The 24,473-nt window shown below is 47.4% G+C and overlaps 1 protein-coding gene across 3 annotated transcripts in view; it reads left to right on the top strand.

Moving 5' to 3' along the window:
• Positions 1–9,681, top strand: part of LRRC56 (leucine rich repeat containing 56) — a 57,968-nt gene extending 48,287 nt beyond the window's left edge. For all 3 annotated transcript variants that reach the window (XM_030949868.1, XM_030949869.1, XM_030949866.1), the window contains 6 exons: positions 1,492–1,695; positions 3,017–3,081; positions 4,173–4,303; positions 5,007–5,170; positions 7,520–7,880; positions 8,601–9,681. In XM_030949868.1, coding sequence (XP_030805728.1) covers positions 1,492–1,695; positions 3,017–3,081; positions 4,173–4,303; positions 5,007–5,170; positions 7,520–7,880; positions 8,601–8,793 — 1,118 coding nt within the window. In that variant the 3' untranslated portion in view covers positions 8,794–9,681. The remainder of the gene's footprint in view (positions 1–1,491; positions 1,696–3,016; positions 3,082–4,172; positions 4,304–5,006; positions 5,171–7,519; positions 7,881–8,600) is intronic.
• Positions 9,682–24,473: the final 14,792 nt, after the last annotated feature.

Raw genomic sequence — 24,473 nt, 5'->3', positions numbered from 1 at the left:
TTTACGTGTCATGCTACATGCACTTTATCACATACTGTTAAATATTGCACAGTATTTCCTAGAACTGCTCATGTTGCTTCCCATTAATGTGGGCAATGCAGTTGGCTTCCCAGCCCCCTCCCCAGGTTGTGGTTTGCCTGCCAACTGCACTCCATTAAAAATTTAGTTTGTTTTGGAATAAGTACATACATTTGTCATTTATTGAATCCCTATGGGTCCAAATCATTAGTTGTAATAGTAGTCATGGTAGGGAAAAAGTCCATTAAAATCTGATCCTTCAGTGATTGTGCTTTGGCAACATCACCTGAGGTTCAGAAAACTAGTTAACAAAGTTTGCTGACAGAAGCAGTAGGGGCAGAGCACAAAATTGTGAATTCATGTAATTCCCTGGTGTAACCAGGCTTATATTCTTGCTGGCAGCTCTAAACCAGTAAGTTCATACAGTCAGAATCAGACATCCCAGTACATTTTTCTTTCCAGTAGCAATGTTGATTTGGGTACTTTTCACATGGAGTGTATTTCATGGGTTCATGTTAACAGCTATGTCCAAGATGTATTAAAGGTCCCTAACACTCAACTCTTAAGGAGGTGGCCATATTATCACAGAGCTGATGCCTCCCTTTGGAGGTGCTCAGCACTTTAAAAAGCACATTATTCATCTGGGCACTGGAATGAAATTCTCTCTCCCATGGGTTGTTGGCTGCATATGCTGCTCTTAGAGCTGTGTTGTGCTCCCAGGATAGGCAGCAGTTGGGCAGGTAAGAGGCCAAGGCTCTTTCTGCCTTTTCTAGTTTTTGTATAATCCTTCCTGTCCTACAGCATTACAAAAACAATTTTCACCTTTCTTTCTGTGGCAGAGAACTATCTGTCTCTGAGGCAATACTGGAAAAATCTATCATTGCCATTCTCAGATTTTTGTAACTCCTGGTACAGTTTCTCCTGTTTGACTGGTGGCTCTGGTAAGGTGTCCATCACCATCTGCATTGTGCCAGGGCATTTAAGCAATGTATTTTAGGACTGGGGCCTAGGCTGTGCCTGCAGCAAGTCTGGAATGGTTTCCCTGTGGGCAGGTGGGCAGCAAATGAGAGGCAGCTCACAGTTATCCTGGGCATGCAGGCAGGGAAAGTAGCAGAGCCCTGGATGTGTCCAGGCTCCCCTGTGGGGCAGCCAGAGGTGGGTGGTGAGCACAGAGCAGTTCCTGACCCATAACCTCAGTAGTCTGTCTCTGGTGCCCAGAAGCAGAAGAAGAGTGGGAAGGGATATCAGTTTAGTTAGGGATCCCCAGATTCTGCCATGACTGTACAGCACTGGAAGACCTCCTTCTCTGGGCTGGACCCATTCCAGCATGTTTCTTGTAGCTGCAGTTACATATGTTTTTGTCCTCTATAGCTCCAGGTGTGCAGCAGCAGTCACCATATTGGCAAGGTACAGTGATGGTGTGGTTTGAAGCCTTGCATAACTGTGCTTGCACTAATGAAGTCTCTCTTCTAGGTCCATATCTTGGAGAAGTAGCAAAGCAGTCCGAATGCAGCCCAAAAGCCCCAACAACTTCCAGACCTGGAAATGCACAGTGTTCTGCTAGTGCAGGGACTTCTAGTGATGCCAGCCTCTTGGGCGGTGGCTGTCCTCTTCCAGATCCCACTGTTTTTCCTGATAAGCTGTTCTCAAAAGATGACTCCAGTGATTTGACACATGGTAATGTATGTTTTTTTAATCCTGTTCTTTCCCACACCTCCACCTCCTTCTGAATGTTATTGCTGATGAAAGCCAGGGTGCTTTGAATACCACCCACCCATGCCACTGCTAATCAGGTTTAGCATATGTTATCTTCCACGAGACTCGCCTAGGCTTAGGCTTTCCTAAGCATAGGCTTTCCTTTATTTCCCCGTGCAGCAGAAGGTGCCAGTCACCTGCACTGCCCATCCTCAGCCCCCTGCCCCCATGTGCTACTGTCCCTTTTCACAGCCCCATACTGCAGTGCTGCTCCCCTTTCAGACCTCTTTGCAGCTGTCCTGCTTGAGTAACACCAGGGCACGTCCTGTTCAGCCATGGGAGCGTGGTCCAAGGCAGTCCTCCAGAGAGCTGTGGTGATGCACATTCTCTCCCCGCTGCATCATGGGCTCAGACTGTATGTACTGCAGTCTCATACTGCAGCAGCATCACTGCTGGCAATGAGCACTTGGGTCTGGGTTTCCAGAGGTTGGTCCTTCAGCAAGAGTCAGTTCCTTGACTTCACATTCTGATCTACAAGCTAGTCCAAAACACAGGTCTACCACTGCCGTTCTTGCCCTAGTCACTTGGAAATACCACCCATCCTTCCCTGACCCTGGAAACACCATGATGGTGTAACTCCACCAGCCCATGGACTGCAGATTAGATGTCATTTGTTTCCAGGCATTGTGGGCTGCTTTTCTCAGATGCTAGTCTCTCCTCAGTTCCCTGCCTATGGGTAGGACTCGGAATGATGGATTAGATGAAGCAATGCAGAGTCAACAGCTGAGTGCACATTTGGAAATGTACATGGAAACCAAGTACAGCTTGTCAGGGAATGAGACTGTAGTTTTACGCACACTTTTAGGCAGCTAACACTACTGAGACAGTTTCACCCAATGTTCACTGCTTCTTCTGACCCTTTGTCGCCTTATCTCTTTTTAACCTGATTTTAATCAAGATCCAGCTGAAAAATAATCCAGCACAACAAACAAAAAAGACTCCCCAAAATAATATTTTTTTTAAATCTGAATTTGTTCCCTGATCTGACTGACCATGTACCCACACAAATATTTGCACCAGCACAGCTAAGGAGGCAGGGCAGGGTCAGAAGAAGACAGATTCTGGTGGAAGCAGAGAAGCTGCCTCTTAGCAGCAGTGTCAGGCCATGCCAGCTGACACTGTGAACCTACACCATGAATATTATAACTTCCTGTCTATGGGAAATTGTATTAACTGACTTCAATGACAGCACTGTTTGTTAAATGCTGGAGTAAAATGTTTTCTCTTTTCCTGTTTTTCTTAGGACTCCGTCAGGTTATATGTGGGAACCCTGCCAAGGCCCTCCATGTGAGGAGGCAAAAGCTAGGTGTATGTTTTTCTTGTAAACTTCACATTGCTGCATGGTGACCCCCCCTAACTCCTGGGATAAACTGAACTCCCAGTGTGGCTTGTAGCAGCTCACTCTCTTCTGTAGCCCAAGAACCCCCAAGATGCAGTTGCCTTGAGGAGGACAGAGGGTCCCTTGCCATGATGTTGCATGTGCCCATGTGTTAGCAGCAGTGGACCATCAGCTGCAAGGGAGCAGTGAAAATCACGTATCATCCTCCTGCAATGAGCAAAGTACAAGGCAGGCTTGCAAAACTTGATAGTATTTCTACAACAGCTATTAAGAAAAAGACTTTTTTCAGCAGTGTTTCTTTGATGTTGGTGTAAACAGCCAGCTTGCTAATGCTGCAAGGTCATTCCTATTGACTGAACAAACACAAAGCCAAAGTTTGTTCTTCTTGGCAGTGGGGTGGTGCCCCTGCCCTGTGGGTCAGCCTGCTCAATTTGGCTGTAATTCAGTGAGAGGATACCCATGTGTGTAAAGGGGAGCAGCCTGGCTTGTCATGGTCAGCTTTTGTTGGCCCTGAGGTTCAACACAGCACAGCTACACATGAGTAGATTTAAACAGGCTGGGGTAAATCAGGGAGATGCACAGGACACAGACTTAATGCTCACAACAGATGTTAAAGAACTGCAGGGAAAAGATGTGTACTCCCCATGTCTTTCTGCTACCACAGCCTCAGCATAGGAAGCTTTTCTGAAACAAATTTGAACATTTTAGTGAATTATTGTGTGCTAAGAACTGGGATGTGGAATTGAGCTGTGGTCATATACTGAGTGATGCAGTTTCTGTGGTACTGGTCTTAATATGCTTGTTGGTGTAGGTGCTATAGGCTTATATCCAGTGAAATATAAATCAACAGTTTTGTCACTGCTACGTTGGGTTCCTCAGGCTGTAATAGTACATGACTGGGAAGTGAGACTTCTCAAAACTGGGGAGTTAGAAAATGATGAGGGATGATCTAAAAGCTCAGAAACAACAGTGGGCTTTGATGTATGCTGAAATCCACATCTAGAAACTGAGCTGGGAAGAGTTCCCATGGATATCTAGATAACTTGTGTCATTTCCACAGCCACCTGCTGTGAGCCCTTTGAAACTGTCTGGTCTGACGACAGAAAACCTTTGTGGCTCTGGAGGAGGAAGAGATCTGCACCAGGAAAAGGTGTCCTCTGACCTGGGAGCATGGACAGAGCAGCACAAGGGGTGAGACCGCCGGGGAAATCTTGCCATGCCATAAACTGTGCATTCATTTTCTGCTGCAAAAGTAAGATCAGCGCTTTGGCCACCTGCTGGTGGTTTCGAGGGATGGTCTCGGCCCTTGCCTTCCTGTCCTTGCTTTGGGCGGCAGTCCTCCCACCTGGAGCATCTGCAGGATGGCAAGGAAGAAGAATCCTCTTCCTTCTCTCTGGAGCACAGGCAGGATGGGCTCACTCCTTAGCAAGAGCAAAGAAATCACTTTTCATAACTGGTGAGCTGTTCTTGTCCCTGACAGTGTCTAGTAAAAGAGCTGAAAGGGGATGAGCTTTTCTGCAAGCAGCACATTGGCCTAAGCAAACAAAAGGCTAAAAGACAAATACCTCCTTGCTGAGATCTCATAGATCTCACAGACAGGTAATGGTTATTTTGGAAGTAAAAATGTTTTTATTTCTCTAAGCTTACTTCACTGGGTAGTATTTTAAATCTGCCCCACTTCACCTGATTAACTTTAGGATGCTTGAGATAATCAGACACAAGCATCTTAGATGGCTGATCCAATTAAAATGAGTTTTCATATCTCCTGGTAGGTGTGAAGTAACAGTGGGTAACTAAATCCACTGCTGGGGTGTTTACCTGAGTGGCTGCATTTGACCAGCTGCATAAACACAGTCAAAAGCTAATTAAAGGTGTGATACTTGATGATGTCCAGGTGCCTGCAAACAGGTCAGCAAGGACAAGCCAGCCAAGCACTGAAGGTGAATAAAGGTGAAGACTGGAGCCCGACTGACAGCTTAGAAAATGAGTTGAGGGAGGCCTGTGATGAGGACCTCATTGAAAGGATTTCACTTGACTCTTCTTCCCACTCCTCCTCAGGTACTGGACCTAAACCCCTGGGGGAGAGTTGGCCTTGGGCCAGACACGTGCTGTTTGTAGATAGGTGCACGGGTAATCCAGTGTTCTATGGGATCTGGCATCTGTGCTCCAGGGCAGCAACTGGAAAATGCCATTGCAGGGCCAGACCCTAAGCAATCCATTCCAGTTTTTAAGCAGGACATTGTGGCCAGCTGTGTTGACCATAGTTGATATATTTCAGCATGAATATGTAGAATTAAGAGGAGCAAAGGTGATCCCACACTAGCTTAGCATCAAGTGTAGTAGAAGGACAGGTCTCTTTTACTTTGTGACATTAATTTATGACAGTGGCAGGTAAGTCTAAAATGTTGTCATTCCTACTGAGCTGTATTTGAACCCAGTTGGCACTGATGTAAATAATGGCTGAGCTAGTGATTAAGGTTTAACTGAATTATTGGGAATTCTGGAAAGATACACAACCAAAAGGATGCATTCAATAAAAGGTTTAAAAATGGAACATGCTCTTCTACTCAGGAATAAAGCCAAAGGCTTCTCAGAAACTGCATTTACGTGAATGAAAGCAGAATTCCCACTCTTCACTACTTGTTGAATATTGTCTTTAAGAATATTAAAAACATTAATAATGGTTATTCCAAACACATATCAAATAGAGGACCATATATAATTACAACTTCAATCTTTTTTCTATTGTGAATCAAAACAACTCCTTTTTTCTCAATATGTGAAAGCATGTGAGTTTTCATTTTACATTTCTTTCGAGGGTAAAAATGGATCTACTAAAATTTAGAAAAATATAATATATTTTGAAAAAAAACTGGAAATATCATTAAATTTTTCAAAGCCTCTACGTGTATTAACAGTACTATAAACAGTATCTCCCTAACAAGAATAAAAGCTGTTTGGAAAAATCTAAAGGAATGGCCTACTGTCCAGTGGCCACAGAAGTCTTAGATTATGATCTCATGATCTCTTTAGATTTAATCTGATCTTTTTAGATTTTATATGATTTCTTTACATTGAGTATGATGGTCTCATCATCCTTCTAGATTGACAAGACAATGTCACAAACATCCCACAGTGTACCATTGTCCTGCCCTATAGTACTGTGAAAGTTAATGGTTGGGCATGGATCTGTCCATCTTCTAACTAAATCTGCAGGATGATGATGGAGTAGTTTGAAATCTAGAATTGTCTGAGGTGGTGGGGGGACTGACCAGGATCCTAATGACACTCAGAAGTGTGTCCAGTCCAGTGTGAGTTTCTCACAGAAGAACTTGTTGCTGGAAGCAATCCTTCTGACCAGAAAAGGACAAGTCATCTGAGCAAAGCCACTCTTACATAAAAATGTTTGCAGCATCAGATCCATATAAACTGCATTTTTTGGAAGGCGTTGAATGTTATTTCAGGCTCTTGAGTCAGACATACCAGTCTCTCAGAATGGCTCTACTTAAAAACAAATATGAAGTTTGGACATTTTAAAAGCATATCATATGATACAAACTGTTCCATGAAAACTTTTTATCAGCTTTACCTAGGCAGTAAAATACATCCTCATCAGCTGGTAGCCACAGAGATGAACTTTCTGGGCCTGAGTTTTGGTGGCACATTCTTTAGATTATGTTCCTGCCCTGGACCCTGCACATCAGGCACTTAGGTACAGTTGGGTTCTTTTAATAGACAAGAGCAATTGGATCCCTGCTATTTATAGAATGGTTGGTTCTTTCAATAGAAAAGGGCAATCAGATCCCTGCTATATTTAGAATGGTTCTAAGCATGTGTGCATGATGGTTATATTTATAAGTCAGCAACAAGTTTTTTCTTCTCTGTGTGTTGCACATATTGCATGGAGAGAATGACATGGCTGAAACACAAACAGCCAGAAAGTAGCCCTGCATGTAGTGCAATATTTTCCCCAGCAGTCAGGCACTTATTATGAGATTCCATAATCTCTGCCTCTGATTTAAAAAGTGGATCTGCTCATCTGTGATTACTTCTCTGCCTTGCACTTCAGATCACTGGAAGGAGCCTTAAGGTATTTAGAGCAAGTCAGTGCAGACACTGGCAGGGAATGATGCAGGTGTGATCCTGCCTGAGAACAGGAGGGCAGGTGAGCTCGTGGGTGCCCTGTGAGCTCTGCCTGTGAGCTGTTCCTTACTTGACACATCACCAGCAGTGCTGGCAGGGAGGCTGACAGTGAACCAAACCAACTGTCAGAGGAAACAATTCAACACGGACACATCTGCCCACCCAGCTCCATCACACAACATCTCCAAAACCTTCCACTCCCTGGGTTAGTCATGTACCAGTCAGATGAACTGGTAAATCACTGTGCTTTCCACTCTGTTTCAGGTTCATCACAGGCTCAGGAGGGTGCAGTGTTCTCCAACACAAAACGTTATCTAATTCCATCCCCTCCAAAAAACCCTTCACCTGCCTCTGCAGTGGATGTTGCAGCAAGACCCTGGAAAACAAGGAATCATAGGGGCATAAAAATACCCAGCCAAGAGGAGGACAGACAGTGTACACAGAAATACCAGTCAAAGGCTCATGAAGAGAATTCAGCCCAGCCTCTGGACAAAGAACCTGCTCTCCTGGGCCTCCACAGCACGATGGCTGCCTCTGGATCCCAAGGGCACTGCCAGCCTGTGGGCTGCACCAGCCAGCCAAGGCCCATTCCAGGACCAGCAGCTGTTGGGTCACCAAGGATCAGGTATGTGCACTGGAATGCATCTGGGGAAGGGACTTCATGGCGGGAAAAGGCAGATTTCTGTATGGTCTCTGGGGTCTCCTGCTTCTTCTGTGAAATCAATTCCTTTTATTTGTGCTGACATTTACCTTTGACTGTCTAAAGCTAATGAAACATTTTCCCATGCTCCTTATAGCTTGAGTATTGTAAATTTTGTATTTTCTTGAATAATAGCCCAGAATTTTGCTGCTTTCTTACTGCTCCATTCTCATGTTCTCCACCCAGAGCCAATGCTGTGTCTGTTGCAAAGATCTTGTGGCACTTGTTCAAAACTCTCCTCCAGTACACTCCAGGAAGGGTTCCTGACATCCCACTTGGGTTTTTTCCCTGACAAAAATTCATGCTAGAATGAGCTCTGGAAAATAAAGTAGGCATTACAGAAGTGTCACATGTACCAAAACCTTTTTATTTCTGAACCTGTTTGCTGTAAATTTAGCATCATGTTGTTGCTTCTTTGAAGAAATACAACAGAGGACTTGTGACATGACAGCTTGGGTTTGAGTTAATGTGGTCATTTTGGAGTCAGCAAAGGCAGAGAGCATGTGCCTTGTGTGGGGAGCTCATGTGCCTGGGGCTTCTCCCAGGCCCAGCAGCTTTTGGTTCAGTTTTCAGAGCTGCTGAGGAGAATGCAGATATTAAAATCCAGAGTGCAGTCTCACCACAGAGTTTTCCTCTTTTCCTCAGGCCCATCATGGATGAGAGCCCTTCTAAAGAGATCAACCACCAGCATCCAGCTGCCTGCTCATCCACAAAAGCCTTGCAGAGGTTCAGGCCAATGAATTCTGTTTGGCCCCTGACTGCCAGGTCCATTCTACAGTCATTGCCACACAAATCCAGTGCCACAAAAACATCTCAGAACAGAAGTCCTCAGTCCTAGAAGGTACCCAGTTGCCAGCATGTGTTGGAGCCATGTACACGGTGCAGCCGTGAAGGATCAATGCTAACTTGCAGCTTCTTCTGCAAGCTAAACACAGAGCAGTTCAAACAATTAATGTGATTTGCCTCAATTCAGGATACAGCTGGTCCAGAAATATTTTAAGAGCAACCACTGATCAACCAATGAGCTATAATGAATGTCTTATTACAGAAAAATGTGGTTATTTTTGCAACCTATACACACTAAAACAGAACAAATCCTATCATACTTCCTCTCATCCACACCATGCCCAGCTCTGTGAGTCAGGCAGGGACACCAAACAGAGCAGAGCATGGAGCCTGCTGTCTGTGGAGAGGGCTGGAGGATGTGACCTACCAGCAGCCAGCAGTGTGCCTTTTGCAGTCCTGGATGTTAAACATGCAAGGGCCAAAACCAAGGGCTTGAGAGGAAGTGTTGACCAGAGCAGGTTCTAAGGGAGGGGTTGCTGTGTTGCCTGAGGAAAACCTCAGAAAGGCTGGGTGGTTCAAGAGTTTATGCTCCCACAGGAGCTCACCCTATTCACAGGCATTGGAGGTTCTTGTAGGATGCATTGCTATGGGAGCAAATGCTGAACAAGTGGCTTATCCCAATATTAACATGTTTGTTTGCTCCATAGCTACCTGGAAGGATTTGTCTCACTTCCTCTGAATAGACATGCATTCCACAATTTCTCTAGCAGAGCTGACTTCTGTCACCAGGTGTCAGAGCATCCTCTGCATGTGCCTTTCACCTCCATCCCATTTCTAGCATTCTCAGATCAAATAGACTTTCCAATTTGTTATAATTGGATAATTTTAAGTGATGATGCAGCAAAGCAGGGAAGTAAGGGAATAATCTCTTTTTTTTTCAGTAGGGCATTTGTTCCATGTTCAGGTAAGATCCAAAACATCTGTTTTAGTGACTGCAGTCTGTGAGATGCTGTTCCAAATGACTGTGTCTTTCAACTTTATTGATGTTGCAGTCTGACTCCAAGCATCATCACATTTTTTCAGGTTAAATTACTATGTTACATTACATTTTTTAAATCAGTTTGTAAAACAGTAATTACATGATGAATTAATGAATTGGTTTATGCTTCCTTTCTGCTGGCCATCTTAACTTAGAGAAGCAGAATAGACCCTGAAACTTCCTTTTTGTCATGATGCTCCTTGCACCACTTTATCTTACAAAACAGTCTGGAGCTTGAAGTGAGTTTGCCCAGTTTTGGTGTGTCCTAGCAGAAATCATCTATCAAAAATAATTTAAAACTATGTGGTAAGTGATTTTATGCAATACTATGGATGCAGGCAGGATTTCACCCAGCAACAATGCCTGTGCCCTTAAATAGGCTCCTAAATCTGACTTTTTGCCAGTGTCACTGACAATACCATCACACACACACAAAAAAAGCTGGCCTTGTAAAAGAAAGAAGACGCTGACAGCGCTGACCCTTCTCTATATCCAGGTCCTGCTAGGGGGTGATGGGTAGAACTGTCTTCTCCAGATATTCAGAGCCTCCTTCTCAATCGACATCTTTCATTTCAAAGGGGTGGAGGGGAAAAAAATTCAGTGGGTCTGGACATGAGCATCTGCAGAGACAAAACTCTTGGTACAGATCTGGAAAGTCTCTCAAAAGCATCTGTGGTCTCATCTCGCAGCAAACTCCATGTGGCTCTGTATGTGCACAGAGCAAGAAGCTTCTCTGAGCTGGCAGAGAGGATGTGGAGAAATGCTCAGAAAAAAAAACAGCTCTGCCCTAGTGTGTGGGAAATCAGTGCCTGAGGGCTTCATCAAAACCATTTAACTCATTGTTTCCTGTTGTACCTTCCCATCAGACATCCCAGTGGTGACTCTCAGGGCTGTGGGCCGTGTGTCACCTCCAGAACAGCCACCCCACCCCTCATTAGTGAGCTGTGCCCCACTGGTGGCCTAACCAAGGCACTCACATGCTGCATGGTGGTGTGGTGTGTTCACAGGGGCAGGAGGAGGTGTCCAGTGTGCCTGTTGATCACTGCTTGAGCTGGTGGCCCATCCATCACCCCCTCAGGTGCCTATGGATAGGGACACATGTGTGCAGCAGGCTGGGTGCCAGCTGCTCTGGTGTCTGTGGGGATTTAGCCCAGAACTGAGTGGCCAGCCTGTCATGCATGGAACAGCAGAGAGGCTTGCTAAGAGAGCAAGTTAGTGATCACAGCCCAGGCTGATGGGGGAGAAGGATTGATAGCCTCCTCTCTTTTCTCTGCCAATACTTGGTGCACCTCATTTCTCAGAGCTGCCATGCTGTTGTCTGTTGCAGTTTCCACGGCAAGGAAAATAAGCAGGGCCATTGCTGTCTGGACAGCTATAACAGATCCACGGGGAAAATTATTGTCCTGGCTTAGCCTCTGCTTGTTCATCTTCTACCTTTTTCATCTAGAAAATGGAAAAGCCAGCCAGGTCTTTAATAGGCTAATTAGGAAATGCAAGGCATGATAGGCTGTTTGTGAATTCAGTTCTCTTGGCCCAAAAGGGAAAAAGGGGAGTTTCATTGTATGGGCTTTTTGTCACCATTTCCTCTGTTAAAATCACACATTGGTCCCTTGAATATAGACGAAGTCCTTTAATGAATGAGGTTATTCCCATCCCTGCCTCTGCAGACTCTTAATGTTTGTCTCAGTAGGATCTTTGCTTCCAGTTGGATGTGACCAGTTTCAGATGTACATGGGCCGGGAGCTGCTGATGCCTTTAAGTATCTCACTGCCTTAATGGGATTTGCTGCTGGCTGCCAAATTGATATCTAGTGTGTAAGCTGGAGAGAGGGGCGAGAACTGCTCCCTCACCTATTAATAATCAGCACTGCAGGGAAGAGTTTTCTGCTGGGAGCCAAGTCTCACCAGTACACGCTGCTAAGGGAGGGGGTGGTAACATGAGAACAGCTGCCATGCAGGGAGCTGGGCTCAGAACAAAGGGATTTGGCCCAATGTGACAATGCTACAGCATTAGCAGAAGCATGATCCATCCAGGAGGCCTCTCAGCATCACTTAGCTGGTGTCCCACCAACAGCCCTGCTGGAGTGACTGCTGCTGCCCTGCATACTGAAAGGCTCCACTCAGCCAGAACTTAAAAAAAAAACATGGGAGAAAGAAGTAGGGAGCTGTGTGCCAGCCAGTTTTTTCAGTGGCTAACAATCATCCCTCCCCTTAAAGGGAGCATGTCTGGGACAGCATCCCACCCAGCCAAATAGGCGCTGACAAGCAGAGGTGACTCCTGCTCGGCCTTGGATTGGGTTCTGCACCTCCCAGCTCTGCAGAGCCCAGCCCATTGTGGATACCTTGGCATTCCATTTAGGAACGGGCCAAAGGAGGTGCTTACCCTGACCAGTGTCCCCATGGCAGCTGTGTGCACAGCCCCAGGGCTCATGGCAGTTGTGCTTGTTGCCAAGGCCATTACTCTCATTGAAGGCCTGGGATTGCTTTGCACTTGGAACAAATTAATATTCATTAAAGGATGAACAGAAGATATTTTCTTTGGCTGTCAAGGAGGAGAAAACACATGAGATGTTCAGGAAGGAAAATGCCATACGTATCCCTTCAAATACATACAAATGGCAGGCCAACTCAGGATCATTTCCTACATGGTTCCTTGGCTTGTTCAGAGCCTGACAGGCTTGTCTCCTTGCCATGGGCAGTATCTGCGCCCATAGTGGAACACAAGTGCTTCTGGGCTATGATGAGTCAGATGGTTCATGCTCCATAGTGTCAGTCTCTGCACTGATCAAACAGGGTTTGTGATGATGGCTTAGATGTCTGCTTGGTACCATCTGTTGCCAGGTGAGATGAATCCTGCCCTGCAATGGCTTTGTCATTACACCAGAGAATCCTGGCCCTGTTTTTATTGTTTTGTTCCTCTAAAATTACCCCAGGAGATACTGGAAATGTCCTGGCTGAGACAAAGGGTCAGCCTTGGAGAGTGGAGACAGCGTGTGAGCACCGGGGCAGCGTGCCTCAGTGCACATGGCTCTTTGAGCTAGTCTGGGAAGCTTTTGTACCTTCCAGAGAGGCACAGTGGGGCAGGATAGCTGCAGGACACCAAGGAGGGCTTGTCCTGGACTGAATTCAAGGTGCCAGAGCAGACCGTGAGCAGGTGAAGAGCTGGCGTGGTGCAGGTGCATCTGGGAGGGCTGGTCTGCTGCCCTGTCCCTAGGAGAGGGGAAGGTCTCTCCTCAAAGAGAAGGATTATGGCTGTACTTTTGGAAACCAGTTCAGCCAGCTGGGAGGTGACCCAGGTGATGGAGATCCTACCCTGGAGGTCTCTTGCTGTCACCAGAAATAAAACAACCTTTCAGTGACAGCCTTGATCCAGCCTTAGGGGCACTGCAGTAATTTCTAATCTCTGCCCTGGTTTCCCACAGCCCAAGGAGAAATTTTGTTATATGACAGGAGATATGGCATGATTTTACACATGGTCAACAAGTGCAGGGGCTCACTCTCACCCATCCCTCAACAAGGGGCTCCTCTCCACGCTGCCTTCATTAGCCTCGTGGCTGTGCATCCCCAAGTGGAGTTCAGAGTGATTGTGCTAAAATTAAGGTAGTAATTGAGATAAATTTTTAAGTTGCCAGGAGACAACGGCCTTGCAACAGAATCCTCCTGCATGGCACAGCGTAAAGCAGAAAAAGAAAACATCGGATTACTGGGTGGAGAGTTGTAGTGTCATTTTTCGCCTGAGGAACAGAGCGAGTGCAAATGCAGGCAGGCAGGCGCCGCTTTTGCTGGGTTTGGCGAGCAGGAGGAATGCCTCGGAAGGGACGCTAGAGGGAAGAAGAGAGTCTCACAAGTGCAACTTCAAAAAGCAAAAAGACTCGAAAACCAAACCCAGTCAGCTCCAGGTAGTTCAGGAGGCGTTTGGCACTCCGTGGGCTCAACATTTTCTTTTTACCTGTCCAGTATCCAGTGTGCTGGCCTCGTGTGGTGCCCCCAAATGCACTATGCTGGTGGTGGCTTGCTGTATCACACACCACTTTGATGTATTTTCTTAGGAAGCCTGCAATGCCCACAAAGTATAGTGGAGAACATCCCAGACCACTTTGGCACTGGAAAGCTGAGGTTCTTTTGGGGTGTTATAGGGCATGTCCATATAATAATGCTGTGTGCAGCGTGTCTTAAAGATGTCATTATCACAGCCTGTAGCTCCGAGTTGCAAACAGGCTCAGCAGGGATCTTGGCCCTCTTCCTGATGTCAGGATAGCACTGGAAGACCCTGGCAAGTCTCAGGGGCTGGTGCCAAGGCCTCAACGTCTGCCACCACCCAGCCCGTGTAATTTCTATCCCAGCCCCTTCCCCATGTGGAAGCTGTCAAAAATCAACGCCTGCATTCTTGCTGCTGCTTTGTGGGCAGGGTCAGACCCTTCTTCCCCAACAGAGAGCACTACCCCAGTTCCTTCTCCATCCCTGAGCCACTTTGCTGCTTCAGACTCCCATCACCTGCATCATCCACACCCCTGGGGACACTTGGAGCCATGACAGGGACCTGAAGGTGAGTACCACAGCAGCTGCTCTCTCCTCTGCAGCCAAACCATCAGCCCTGGCTGTGCTGCCTGCAGGGACAGTGCTGAGCTGTGCTGCCTCTTGGTCCTGCCCTGGAGCCATCACGGCTGCCCAGGCCGGGGCTGTGCTGGGCTTGTGCTGACCCAGGGTACAGCAAACACGGCTCTACTGTCTCCCATGTAATGGACACACAGAGATGTCAGCTTCAGGGCAGAAGGAAGGGGTGGAACTGCTTTGGCGGGGGAAACAGTGGAAGCCTTTGGGAGGTGTGTCCCAGCAGGAAGGCAGAGGGGGAAGCACCCTCCAGTGGGCAGCACAGGGGAGATGGACACACCAGCAGCTGGGGTCAGGCTGGGAGCACCAGCAGTTCTGTCACAGCAGGAGAGGCTTGTTCTGCTGCATCAGAGGTGGAGGCAGTAACCAGGCTGGTCTGATTGATCCCCCTCCAGCCCCCTCAGGAGTGGAGGGATTAGAGCAGATCATTTGGGATATAGCAGATATTTGGGTGCCTGGACCACCCAAATGACTGCTGTGTCTTGCCAGGGCAAGCACCTTTCAGGGTCAGAGTATGGACCTGTCAGCCCTTACCAGAAAAATGCTGCACACCAGGAACAAGAGTCAGGATCAGGACAGGTCATCTTGCCCAGGAGAAGGGGATTTCCTGAGATTAGTCACCAAATCTTCCCTCTTCAGAAGCTCAGCCCCAAAAGCTGCTAGGATCCTCCAAGGAATGTTTCCTGCTACCTCCCCGGGTGGGGATTCACAGTAATAGCAAGAGATTAAAAATATTTAGAGGTCTTGTAGGGTCAAAGCAACAAACACTTTTTCCCCCTGGATGATCACTAACAAAATTAGTTTTTAAGTAGGGGGGGAAAAGCCATCTCAAATCTTATATTTTCCCTGATTTCTCCTATCCCTTTTATCTAGTGTCAGTTTTGGTGGTTTTGAAGAAGAAAAAGAGAGGCATTACTTTTCCCTTTCAACTGCTCTTGCCAATCCTGATTTTTTTTTTATTTAATTATGAACAGTCCAGGGGAAGCAGGAATCCAAACACAAACCTGTGGATTAGATTAATGGCATGTAAAAACAAATGAGAGGCCCTTGCTGCTGTGGGAAAAGCAATTACCCTAAGATCAAGCAACTTTGCAAGTGATGTACAGAAGAAAGGAGAGAGATGGACGGGGCTGCCATGTCATGCTGGCATTTGGGAAGGTGGCCAAAAATGCAAGAGGCAGATCGTATGTGTGCAGCTCTGTGTGTGTGTGTGGATGGCTCTGGCATCACTGTCACCCTGTCCTGAGACAAAGGCAGAGGGCATGGGAGTTCAAATGAGAGCTGCAGGATTAGTTTGGGATGCAGGAATGTTGCAGGCAAAATGGAGGTTTAAGACAAGGTTTGTCATGGAGACCCTCCCATTGAGCCACAAGGGTCAGAAAGGACCCCCTTGATTTCTAAACTCCTTCTCAGAGAGGAGTCTGGATCCAACCCTTGGTCAATGGTTTCTGCCTAAATAATGATATAGTGTGTAATTGAGCCTTTATACAATTTTGTGCTGCAGAATTAAGGATGGCTAACCAAATATATTTATATAAATGAAATAAGTGTTTTATTTCAATTGATGATTATAATGATTAGACTAAAAAAACTTTAATCAGAATTGTTTACTACACAATAGTTTTAACTACTAGTATAATGCACCATTTTTTATAAATATTGAAGCAATTAAAGTTGGTAAAATAATTATTAAGTAGAGATTGATGTTACCCATTTCAATGAGTGTGGGTAAATCTCTTTTGCTCAGCATTGAGGGGTGTCTACGCTCAAGAGTGGGATCTGCACACAGACCCAAAAAGGGGGGTATTAGAGGACCCTGCCATCAAAAAGCAGGACTGAGTTGTTGTAGTGTGATGTGATTGACTGTCAGCCATATGTTTGTAGGCCCCCTGTGTCAGCACTGCAGCCTTTAGCTCAGCACCATTAGATAAATCATCAGTACTAGCACTTGTTGGTTTCTTTATCAGAAGCTTTGTCTGCCACCTCCTCACCAGTGCCAGTTTCTGTCAGGAAACATTGTTCTTCACATCCTCAGAATGTTTAACTTTGGGCTTGATGAGTCAGCCTCCTCTCAGCATTCTTCTGCACCAAAAAGCAGCCTGACCCCTCCTACTCCATTTGCCACTGATAGCCTGATAACTTTTGCTAATAGGGTAAAGTCTGAGCTGTTTTACCCCCACCTAGGCAGAGCATCCTGCTACAAGGAGGGCTTAGCCCCCAAGACCCTGATGGGGTCTGTAGCTCAGCCACTGCCAATTCAGGGTGAGTGTGGAGATAGCAATGAGCTGCAAACACACTCCTCCTCCATTTGCAGCTCTTGGCAGGCTTTTTGTCTCCTCCTGGATGCTTGAGCCAGCACAGTCTCCCAGTGAGTCTCTGGCACAAGGACTGTGAGAATCCTTTCATTCTAGATCACAGAATGGTTTGTGTTGGAAGGGACTTTAAGGATCACCTAATTCCAACCCCATGCCGTGGGTAGGGATGCCCCAAGCTGTGTCCTACCCCAAGGCACATTCCCCATCTGCCCTATCACTGTCCTTCCCTGCTTCAGGTCACTGCAGAGAGGAGATGAGGCCCAAGCAGCTCTGCAAATCTCAGCATTTCTGTTTCCCTCTGTTCTGGGGTGTCGGTGCAGTGGGGAGCACCTCCATGTTCAACACCAGCAGTCACCCCACACGTCTCAAGCAGCATTTCAGCCTCATGATGAAGGCAGCAGAAGCCCTTTTCTGCCCCCTATGGCAGTGTCACCCAGGCGAGCACTTGAGCAGCAGCAGGGGTGCATGGGCAGGGTCAGCCCTTCTGGCAGGGCCAGTGGTTTGGAAAGCAGCAGGGCAGATTTCCAGCTGCTGCAAACGGGTGCTGCCTCCCTGATTTTCACCCAGGCTAGCTTGCTTGTATGTGCTAGCTGCAGAGCTGGTCCTTCAATCTCCAAGCACCCTGCCTGTCTTGGCCAGGATCCTGGGGTGCTGGCAGGGTTTGGCTGGTTTGTTTAATGGGTGCTGGGGCTGTTGTCTGTCACACGCCATTCACTCCTGTTCTGGATCACAGCGTTTGAACCATCTCCTATTTCCAATGCTTCTGTCACAGCTTTGTTTGCAGTAGCAGTGCCTTCAGCAGCTGCCTGTGCTGCATGGCCAAGTGGGCTACCAGAGCTTGAGGGCATCTCCCAGGCTCCCATGAGACCAGCACCCATGTGTACCTGTGTCCTGCTGACCTCTGGGAGGCACTGCTCCAAGCTCCTGGCTCAGGTCTGGGAATGGTGGTGTGCTTTGATCCTCACACATCAGCCCAGTGTGTCCAGGGTTCCCCATCTCCTGCTCAACATATATTGGTGCTTTTCACTGGAGCCACAAGCTCTTCACAATGGGATCAGGTTGGCTTGGGATGAGAGACCCAGGGATGAGCTAGAGTTCACCAAGGTGAGCAGGCAGGTGCCAATTCACCTGCTCTGAGTAAATTAATGATGCTGCCAGGGAGAAAGCAGTAGTGGATAAAAAATATAGCTGAAAAGCAGGAGAGAGGGGAGTAGAAAAGAATATAAAAATCTCTCTGTTAGAGTATATTCTAACCCCTTAACCTTTTGTCCCTGGTTCTGCATAATTTCCAATTGTAGCCAGTAACAGATGCCCAGGGAAAACCATCAGAGCATAGGAACAAACAGGACAAGTTAACATCTCTTCCTCATCTTGCCTCACCTCTATGGTTGTGTTCCTGTTGCACAGGACAAGTAAGCATCAAAATGGGCCCAAAATGCTCTCTGGCTTTCAGGAAAATCTGTAGCTCAGTGGCTCTGAATTTCATCAGTGAACTTAAATCTTTGCATTTAATACACAGCAGATATGGTTAGATTTTTCTCCATTAAGTCTCCCAAGCTTTTTGCAGGGGTGGCATCCCCTTGACACTCCTTGTCCCCATACTGGGATGCAGCTGGTGCAACTGCCAATGGCTCCACATTTCCAAGGATTTATTTCTATTTTTCTTTCTAATATTGAAAGCCCAGAATACCAACTGCTATGAGGGGATACAATGTTTATTTTGCAAGTGGAGTAGAATTTAAGAGAGACTGTCATTGCTACTTATTCACAGACTGTTACCTGAATTTCTCTAGTCTCCCTCATGCTGCTGCGTGTCACCTCTTCCTTGCTCCACATATTTCCAGGAGCAGGCTCTCTCATGCAGGGCTTGTCTCTGAGGGTTCCCCCATTGGTTTCCTGGGGCACTTTGTGCTCCAGCATCACTTGCTGTGCATGGCCCTGCATCCTTTAAATTACAGAGCAAGCAGTAGGATTGTGCATGGAGAAGGGACAGAGGGAGCACGCCAGGGTCCATCCCTCTGTAACACCCCAGCCACTGTCATCCTCTCCCCAGCATACCCATGCTCCTGAGTGGGCAATGGGCATCCTGGGAGATGAGTGAGCCTCTGATGCTGCAGGTGCAAATATTTGCACCCAGGCTCCTGCAGGGGCTGTGGAGGGGAAGAGCTGTCCCCCGATGCCCTTGCCCACCTGATAGGGACCCGCCACAGTGCGAGTGTCACTCTGCCCGTGGCTGAGCCCTGCGGCAGCCCGCCTTTTCCTTATTTGTTTTTCTCCCTTTGAGAGCTATTCTTTCCCTCCCATATGCTGTAATAATTACAAGTGATAACTTAACAGCTGCTCTGCTATTCTGGGCTGAGCAGAGCCACGCGCCTCCACCTTCCCTCCCTCCCACGGCTCTGGGTCAATGTCTTGGCTCCAGCAATCAGGGATTCCTGCAATTTTTGCCACTCAGGAGGATCTGGACTCTTTTCCCCTCCATTGCCATCTGTCTCCCACCCGCCCGGCCCAGCATCACGAAGGGGGATGGGACTGTGACATCCATCTGTTACCATGGAGAAAGCTGAGCCAGCGAAGGGACGCACCCTGCATCCTGGGTGAAGGCCAGTGGAGAGGGGGTGAAAGGGATTTTCTTGTGTATCTGTTTTATTATCATGTGTCTGTTGTCACTCATGGGGTCTGCTGCAGGTGACAACCGCCACCCTTGGTCACAATGGACCTTATGATCCCCTCAGCCCTCTTGCTGGAGAAGGTGGTGACCTTAGGCCTGGTGTGGCATCCCAGATGGTGGACCAAGTCCACATCGCTAAAATGAACCATTTGCCTGCCTTCCTCCTGTGCAAGAGTGGTGGTGGCTCCCAAGGAGATGATAGACCCCCAACAGCAGCCCTGGGCTCAGGGCAGCACCCAGGCTTCCCATTTTGGATGTGAAAGAGTTTTTCTCCTTTTACAAGAGAATTTTGCCTCCAGTTTTTCTGACTGCTGAAAGCCCAGCATGAAAAAAGTCAGGATGAGATGTTTCTGCCTGCACCCCACAAAGGAAATGCTGCATCCTTGAGCATTCCAGTCCTTCCCCAGTCAGCAAGGCTACCCAGGCCAGAAGTGCCTCTCCAGCACAGGTGACGATTCCCAGAAATGTGTAAAGACAGCCCAATGGTGGTAGCGAGAGACACACAAGTCTGTGTCGGGCAGTGTCATCCATCCAGCCCACAAAAGGCTGCATTCTGCTTCCCAAGCACTGGAAATCTGACACCTGCCTGCTTGCTCCTGTGCAGTCCCATGCTGGCCACTTCCCATATTCCAAAGGCAGCAGTGCCGGTACCTCTGGTTGCAGCAGGCTCGAAACTGGTAGAGCCCCACAGAGCAACCTGAGAAGGTTCTGCAGCAAGGCTAGCATCTGAATTCATATTTGGCAATCTGCAGTGCAGGCAGGGTGCCTGTGCTTCCTCCCTTATGTGTGCTGGCCTTTACTGACATAGTAAAATGCTGGGAATTAAGGACAGGATTTTACCTAAGGATGGGATTTGCCAGAACCATCAGCCCACAGTGGTCTTGGCTCTTCTCACCCGGCACAAATGTCATCTGCACATCTGATACATATCACAGCAGGTGACATCTTCCCCTGCTACCTGCCAGCTGTCCTTGTAGGCAGCAGATCTCACAGGATACCTAGAGCAGGTCTTTCTAAGGGCAGTGGTGGCTAATCTTCCCTGTGGTCCTCCCAAAATTGTAAGTGGGAATAAAAATTGGGAGTGTGCAACAAGGTGGGCCTTCCCAGGAATTTCACTTCCCAGACTGGGAATTCTGCTGCTGACATGACTTCAAAGCAATGGTGGCAAGGTCAGGGTCCATGGACAGGGGTTTTGTGCATGCAGACACTTTTCACACATCAGGGTGACCACAGAAATTGCAACCCTTGGCTTTTGGGTCATCAGCTGCAACGCTATGCCTTGAATTGTGCCCCACCCAGAGGGCCTTTGGAAGAGTGATGTGGTGCTTATCTGAGCTGGCTTTGATGGTTGGCAGCTGTGCAGGACCACCAAGCAAAGGCTTCAGTGGTGGCACTGGGACACACTGGAGGAAAGCTCACCAGGGGAAGCAACACCTGCCTCGCTTGCACCTCCCACGCAGGAGTAGGCAGCCCCAGGAAGAGGCGGCTTGGAAAGCCTGAGACATCTCCTAGGGAGAGCTGGCAGCTCCATCTGGCTCTGCTTCAGAGGAGCTCTCCAAGGAGCTGCTGAGGGTGGCCAGAGCGGGGCCTGTGGGTGGTGTGCCAGGAGCAGGAGAGGAGGAGCAGAAAGAGAGGGAGGGAGTGGGTGGGATACACGTGCCCCACACTGCCAAGTTTCCCTTGCAGCAAGGTAATGCTTCTTTAAAGCAACTGCTCTGGTCCAAGAGAAGGGTGGTGCATTTAGGGGCTTGTGTGTGGTGTGATGCTGGTATTCAGGTGCAGGGGAGGTGCTTCTGCACAGTGACCCCACAGCGACCTGGGGACACGCAGGGCTTTGTGCGCAGGAGCTTCAGCCCACAAGTGCTCGAAGCCACCACGTGCATTTGCTGCATGGCAAAGTCTCTTTGCACCTCTGCTCATTTTCACGGGTCTCGTGCCTTGCTCTTACTCTCCAGAAAGGCAGGCATTCTTTTCTTGAAGATAGCAATGTGCTAAGAGAGCTCTCATTGAAACAGGGCAGCCATGGTATTTGTTAGGATAAAAACACATGGGGTTAGCACTGTGCTCCTCACTTCTCTGAGCCCAGGCAATTGCACAGCAAAATTACAGTCCTTATCTGCACCCAGGTTTTGCAGCAGTGTAACTGCAGCCATTTGGCTTTTAGTTTCTTCATTTCAATCTCTTTGATCATGTGCCACGATTAATCTGATCTCTATGAGGCGGGATGAGTAGGAGTCAGAAGAAAAACTGTAATCGTCTGTGCCTTTGGCATGCAGGAGCGGAATAATTTTGTAGTCTCATCTCCACGCTGGTAGCTCTAGGAAAAGTCTCCATCCCTTCATCAGCTAGCAACACCGTGCAAGGCTAAGGGATGCTGATCTAAATGGAAATATTGAGAGTTAGGTACCATCACTATTCCTTGTTCCCTAATTTTTCAGGCTGCAGCATCTACATGACGCAAACCACATGGTCAGTGACTGAAACGCAGCTGGCAACAATGAGCTCCAAACACAAAGATAAATTCATTATAAGCTCCTTGCTGCTGTTTGCTCTCACCTGCCTTGTCATGACACCAGGCTGCTAATTCTCTGTGTTGTTTCCTTGCCTGAGTCAAATGAGACATGAGGTTTTGTTGGGCTGGGAGGAAGGGAGCAAGGGGAAAGGGCATGGGGAGGTGACATCATGCTGCCCAGCCCTGTCCTGACTCTCCTGACAGTTTTTCCTTGCCAGTTCCCACCAGTGCAGCACTGGCACTGTTTTTTGCTGTCCTGACAGCTACACAGAGGTGTTTCCCCCTCCTAGCCCAGAGTGCCCTTGCCCCCACTGCAGAGCATTGCTTTAATTCTGTCTGCACCAACCCTGGTGTCCATCGCAGCCCTTTCTGTTTTGAAAGCCCTCCCTTTCCTAGGCAAAATGATCCAAATTCCTTTACTAGCACACCTCATTACTTGACTCCCCATCTGATTGTGCAGCTCTCTTTGAGCATTGCTTACTTTTATTGAAAAGCATTACCAGCACAGAGCAGAGATAACCATGTAAGGGACCCGTTTTAAACTGTCCAACAAGGCATTATTAACCCATATCACAGATTATAATCAAAAGCATCTTTTCTATAGAAGTTGTTCTTCTTGTCCTATTGACTATTCCAGCAAAAACAACTCACTCTGTCCTGCATTTGCCCAAATGATTATCCCATGTCATGTCACCTGTACTTCTGTTGAATTATGTTTTGCATTTTTTTTTCCCTTCCCACATACCCTTAGGAAGTGAGCAATTCCTTTCCTAAGCTCCATCAGAGATCAACAGGTGCCAGGGAGGTGGGAAGATGCTGAGACTGGAGGATAGAGAGCCCAAAAGGGCCATTTTTCTGCTCAAGTGCATCTGTCCACAGCACCAAGTTTAAAGAAAAGGCCTGGATGGATTATCACTGTCCCCAAGTCCCCTCACAGACCCTGAGGGCTTCTTAGCTGCCCAAAGAAGAGAGAAACTCTCAGGTGCTTCTGTTCTGGTGCAATTATGACAGGCAATTTAAAAGCAGCCAAGAGCTGTATTGACAGTGTCATTTGGAACATAATGGACTAATGGTCCCTTCAATTTAATTAAGGATTTTTTTCAAATTACAAACTAACCTAAATTAAGATGAGAGTGTATACAGAAAGACCTTAATGTGGTTCCACTAATTTAGATTTGCAGTCTTAATTATTTGGATTAATTTTCCAAAAGGATACATGACATTTCTATTGGTGTAAAGACCCATAAGAAGTGTAGCAGGTGTTTTGAAAGTGAAATAGTGAAAAAGGTGAAATTGCCTTTCAGGGGTGCAAGTCTTGGTAACACCTCTTTTAAGAATCTGTATAAGTACCTCCTTCCCAGGCAAGAATAAGCTACGGAAACGTAAAGGATCATGCTTCAATTTTACATGTGTGTGTGTGTGTGTGTGTGTGTGTGTGTGTCTGCACATATATATTTTTGTGTGTGTGTATATATATATATATATATATATATATATATACACACACACGGGAGTGGGTGGGGGTGTGTCTGCCTGTGTCTATGTAAAAAAAACAATGGCTGGAAAAGTTGTTCCACTTTGATTACTCCAACAGCTTTAAATCAATGTAACATCTGAATGATAGCAAGGCTTGAGGCAGTGGCCAGAAGGTGATGACAAAATCATCTGTGGTGGTTTATGACTTGTTTTTCCTCCTGTTTCTTCCCATCTTCCTCCTCTCCAAGCTGCTCAGTACTCTCTGGCTGCTCAGGATTGATGTGTCCATAGCAGAGGCAGTGGGAAGCATTGGGAAACAACTTCTCCTCCCCATAGCACACTTGACTGGGTTTAGCTTGGACAGCCATGATTCTGAAGTTCCCTCACTGCCCAGCTGGATCCCTTTAAGAAAAAAGGAAACCCAAGTCACTTCTCTTTGCAGGAGAAACTGCCCTGGAGCCCCCCATCCAGTGCATCCAGTGTTTGTTGGAACATTGCTTCAAAAGGCGTGTAGTAATTGAGTCATCCAACTCTGCCTTGCAAAAAGCTCCTTAAGGTACCATGTTTTGCTCTGCTGTCCTTAGCACCATTGATGGGAATGGGTGGTTTTGGGAGCAGGCCAGGGCAGCCTCCGGCCCTCTGCACAGCAGGATGGGGGCAAAGAAGCCACTGTGGTGTTTGAGTTGTGGTACCACCCAGATGATCAAACAGAAACCACTGCTCCTTTGGGAATGTCACTATCTCAGCACGCACCAGAGGAGGATCAGGGGAGGGTGAACACCTTTCCTTTGCTCTTCTCCTATGGCTTTGGAGAAGAGACACCGGAGCCAAGACCTTGGTTACGCTTCTGCAATAGAAGGAAATCCAAGGGTGGCTGAGTCAGGCTGTGAGCAACACGCCTGGCATCTCCCAGGATATCAGCTGCAGAGTCAGGAGCTGAAGCCTGCTTTTCTGCACACAGATCAGGTGCCTGCAGACACTTACAGGTGTGTAGGTGTGAGCTAGTCCTGGGAAAGGGAGACCAGTGGACTTCAGATGGGAGAAGAGCCATGGCTTGCCGTTCCTCCCAAATCCTGAAAAAGGATGCTCATGGAAAAGCAGCATCCAAT

This window comes from Camarhynchus parvulus, chromosome 5 (assembly GCF_901933205.1).
Source record: "Camarhynchus parvulus chromosome 5, STF_HiC, whole genome shotgun sequence".
NCBI classification, from domain to species: Eukaryota; Metazoa; Chordata; class Aves; order Passeriformes; family Thraupidae; genus Camarhynchus; species Camarhynchus parvulus.
The sequence above is the reverse complement of the archived record's forward strand: the minus strand, read 5'-3'. Positions and strand labels throughout refer to the sequence as shown.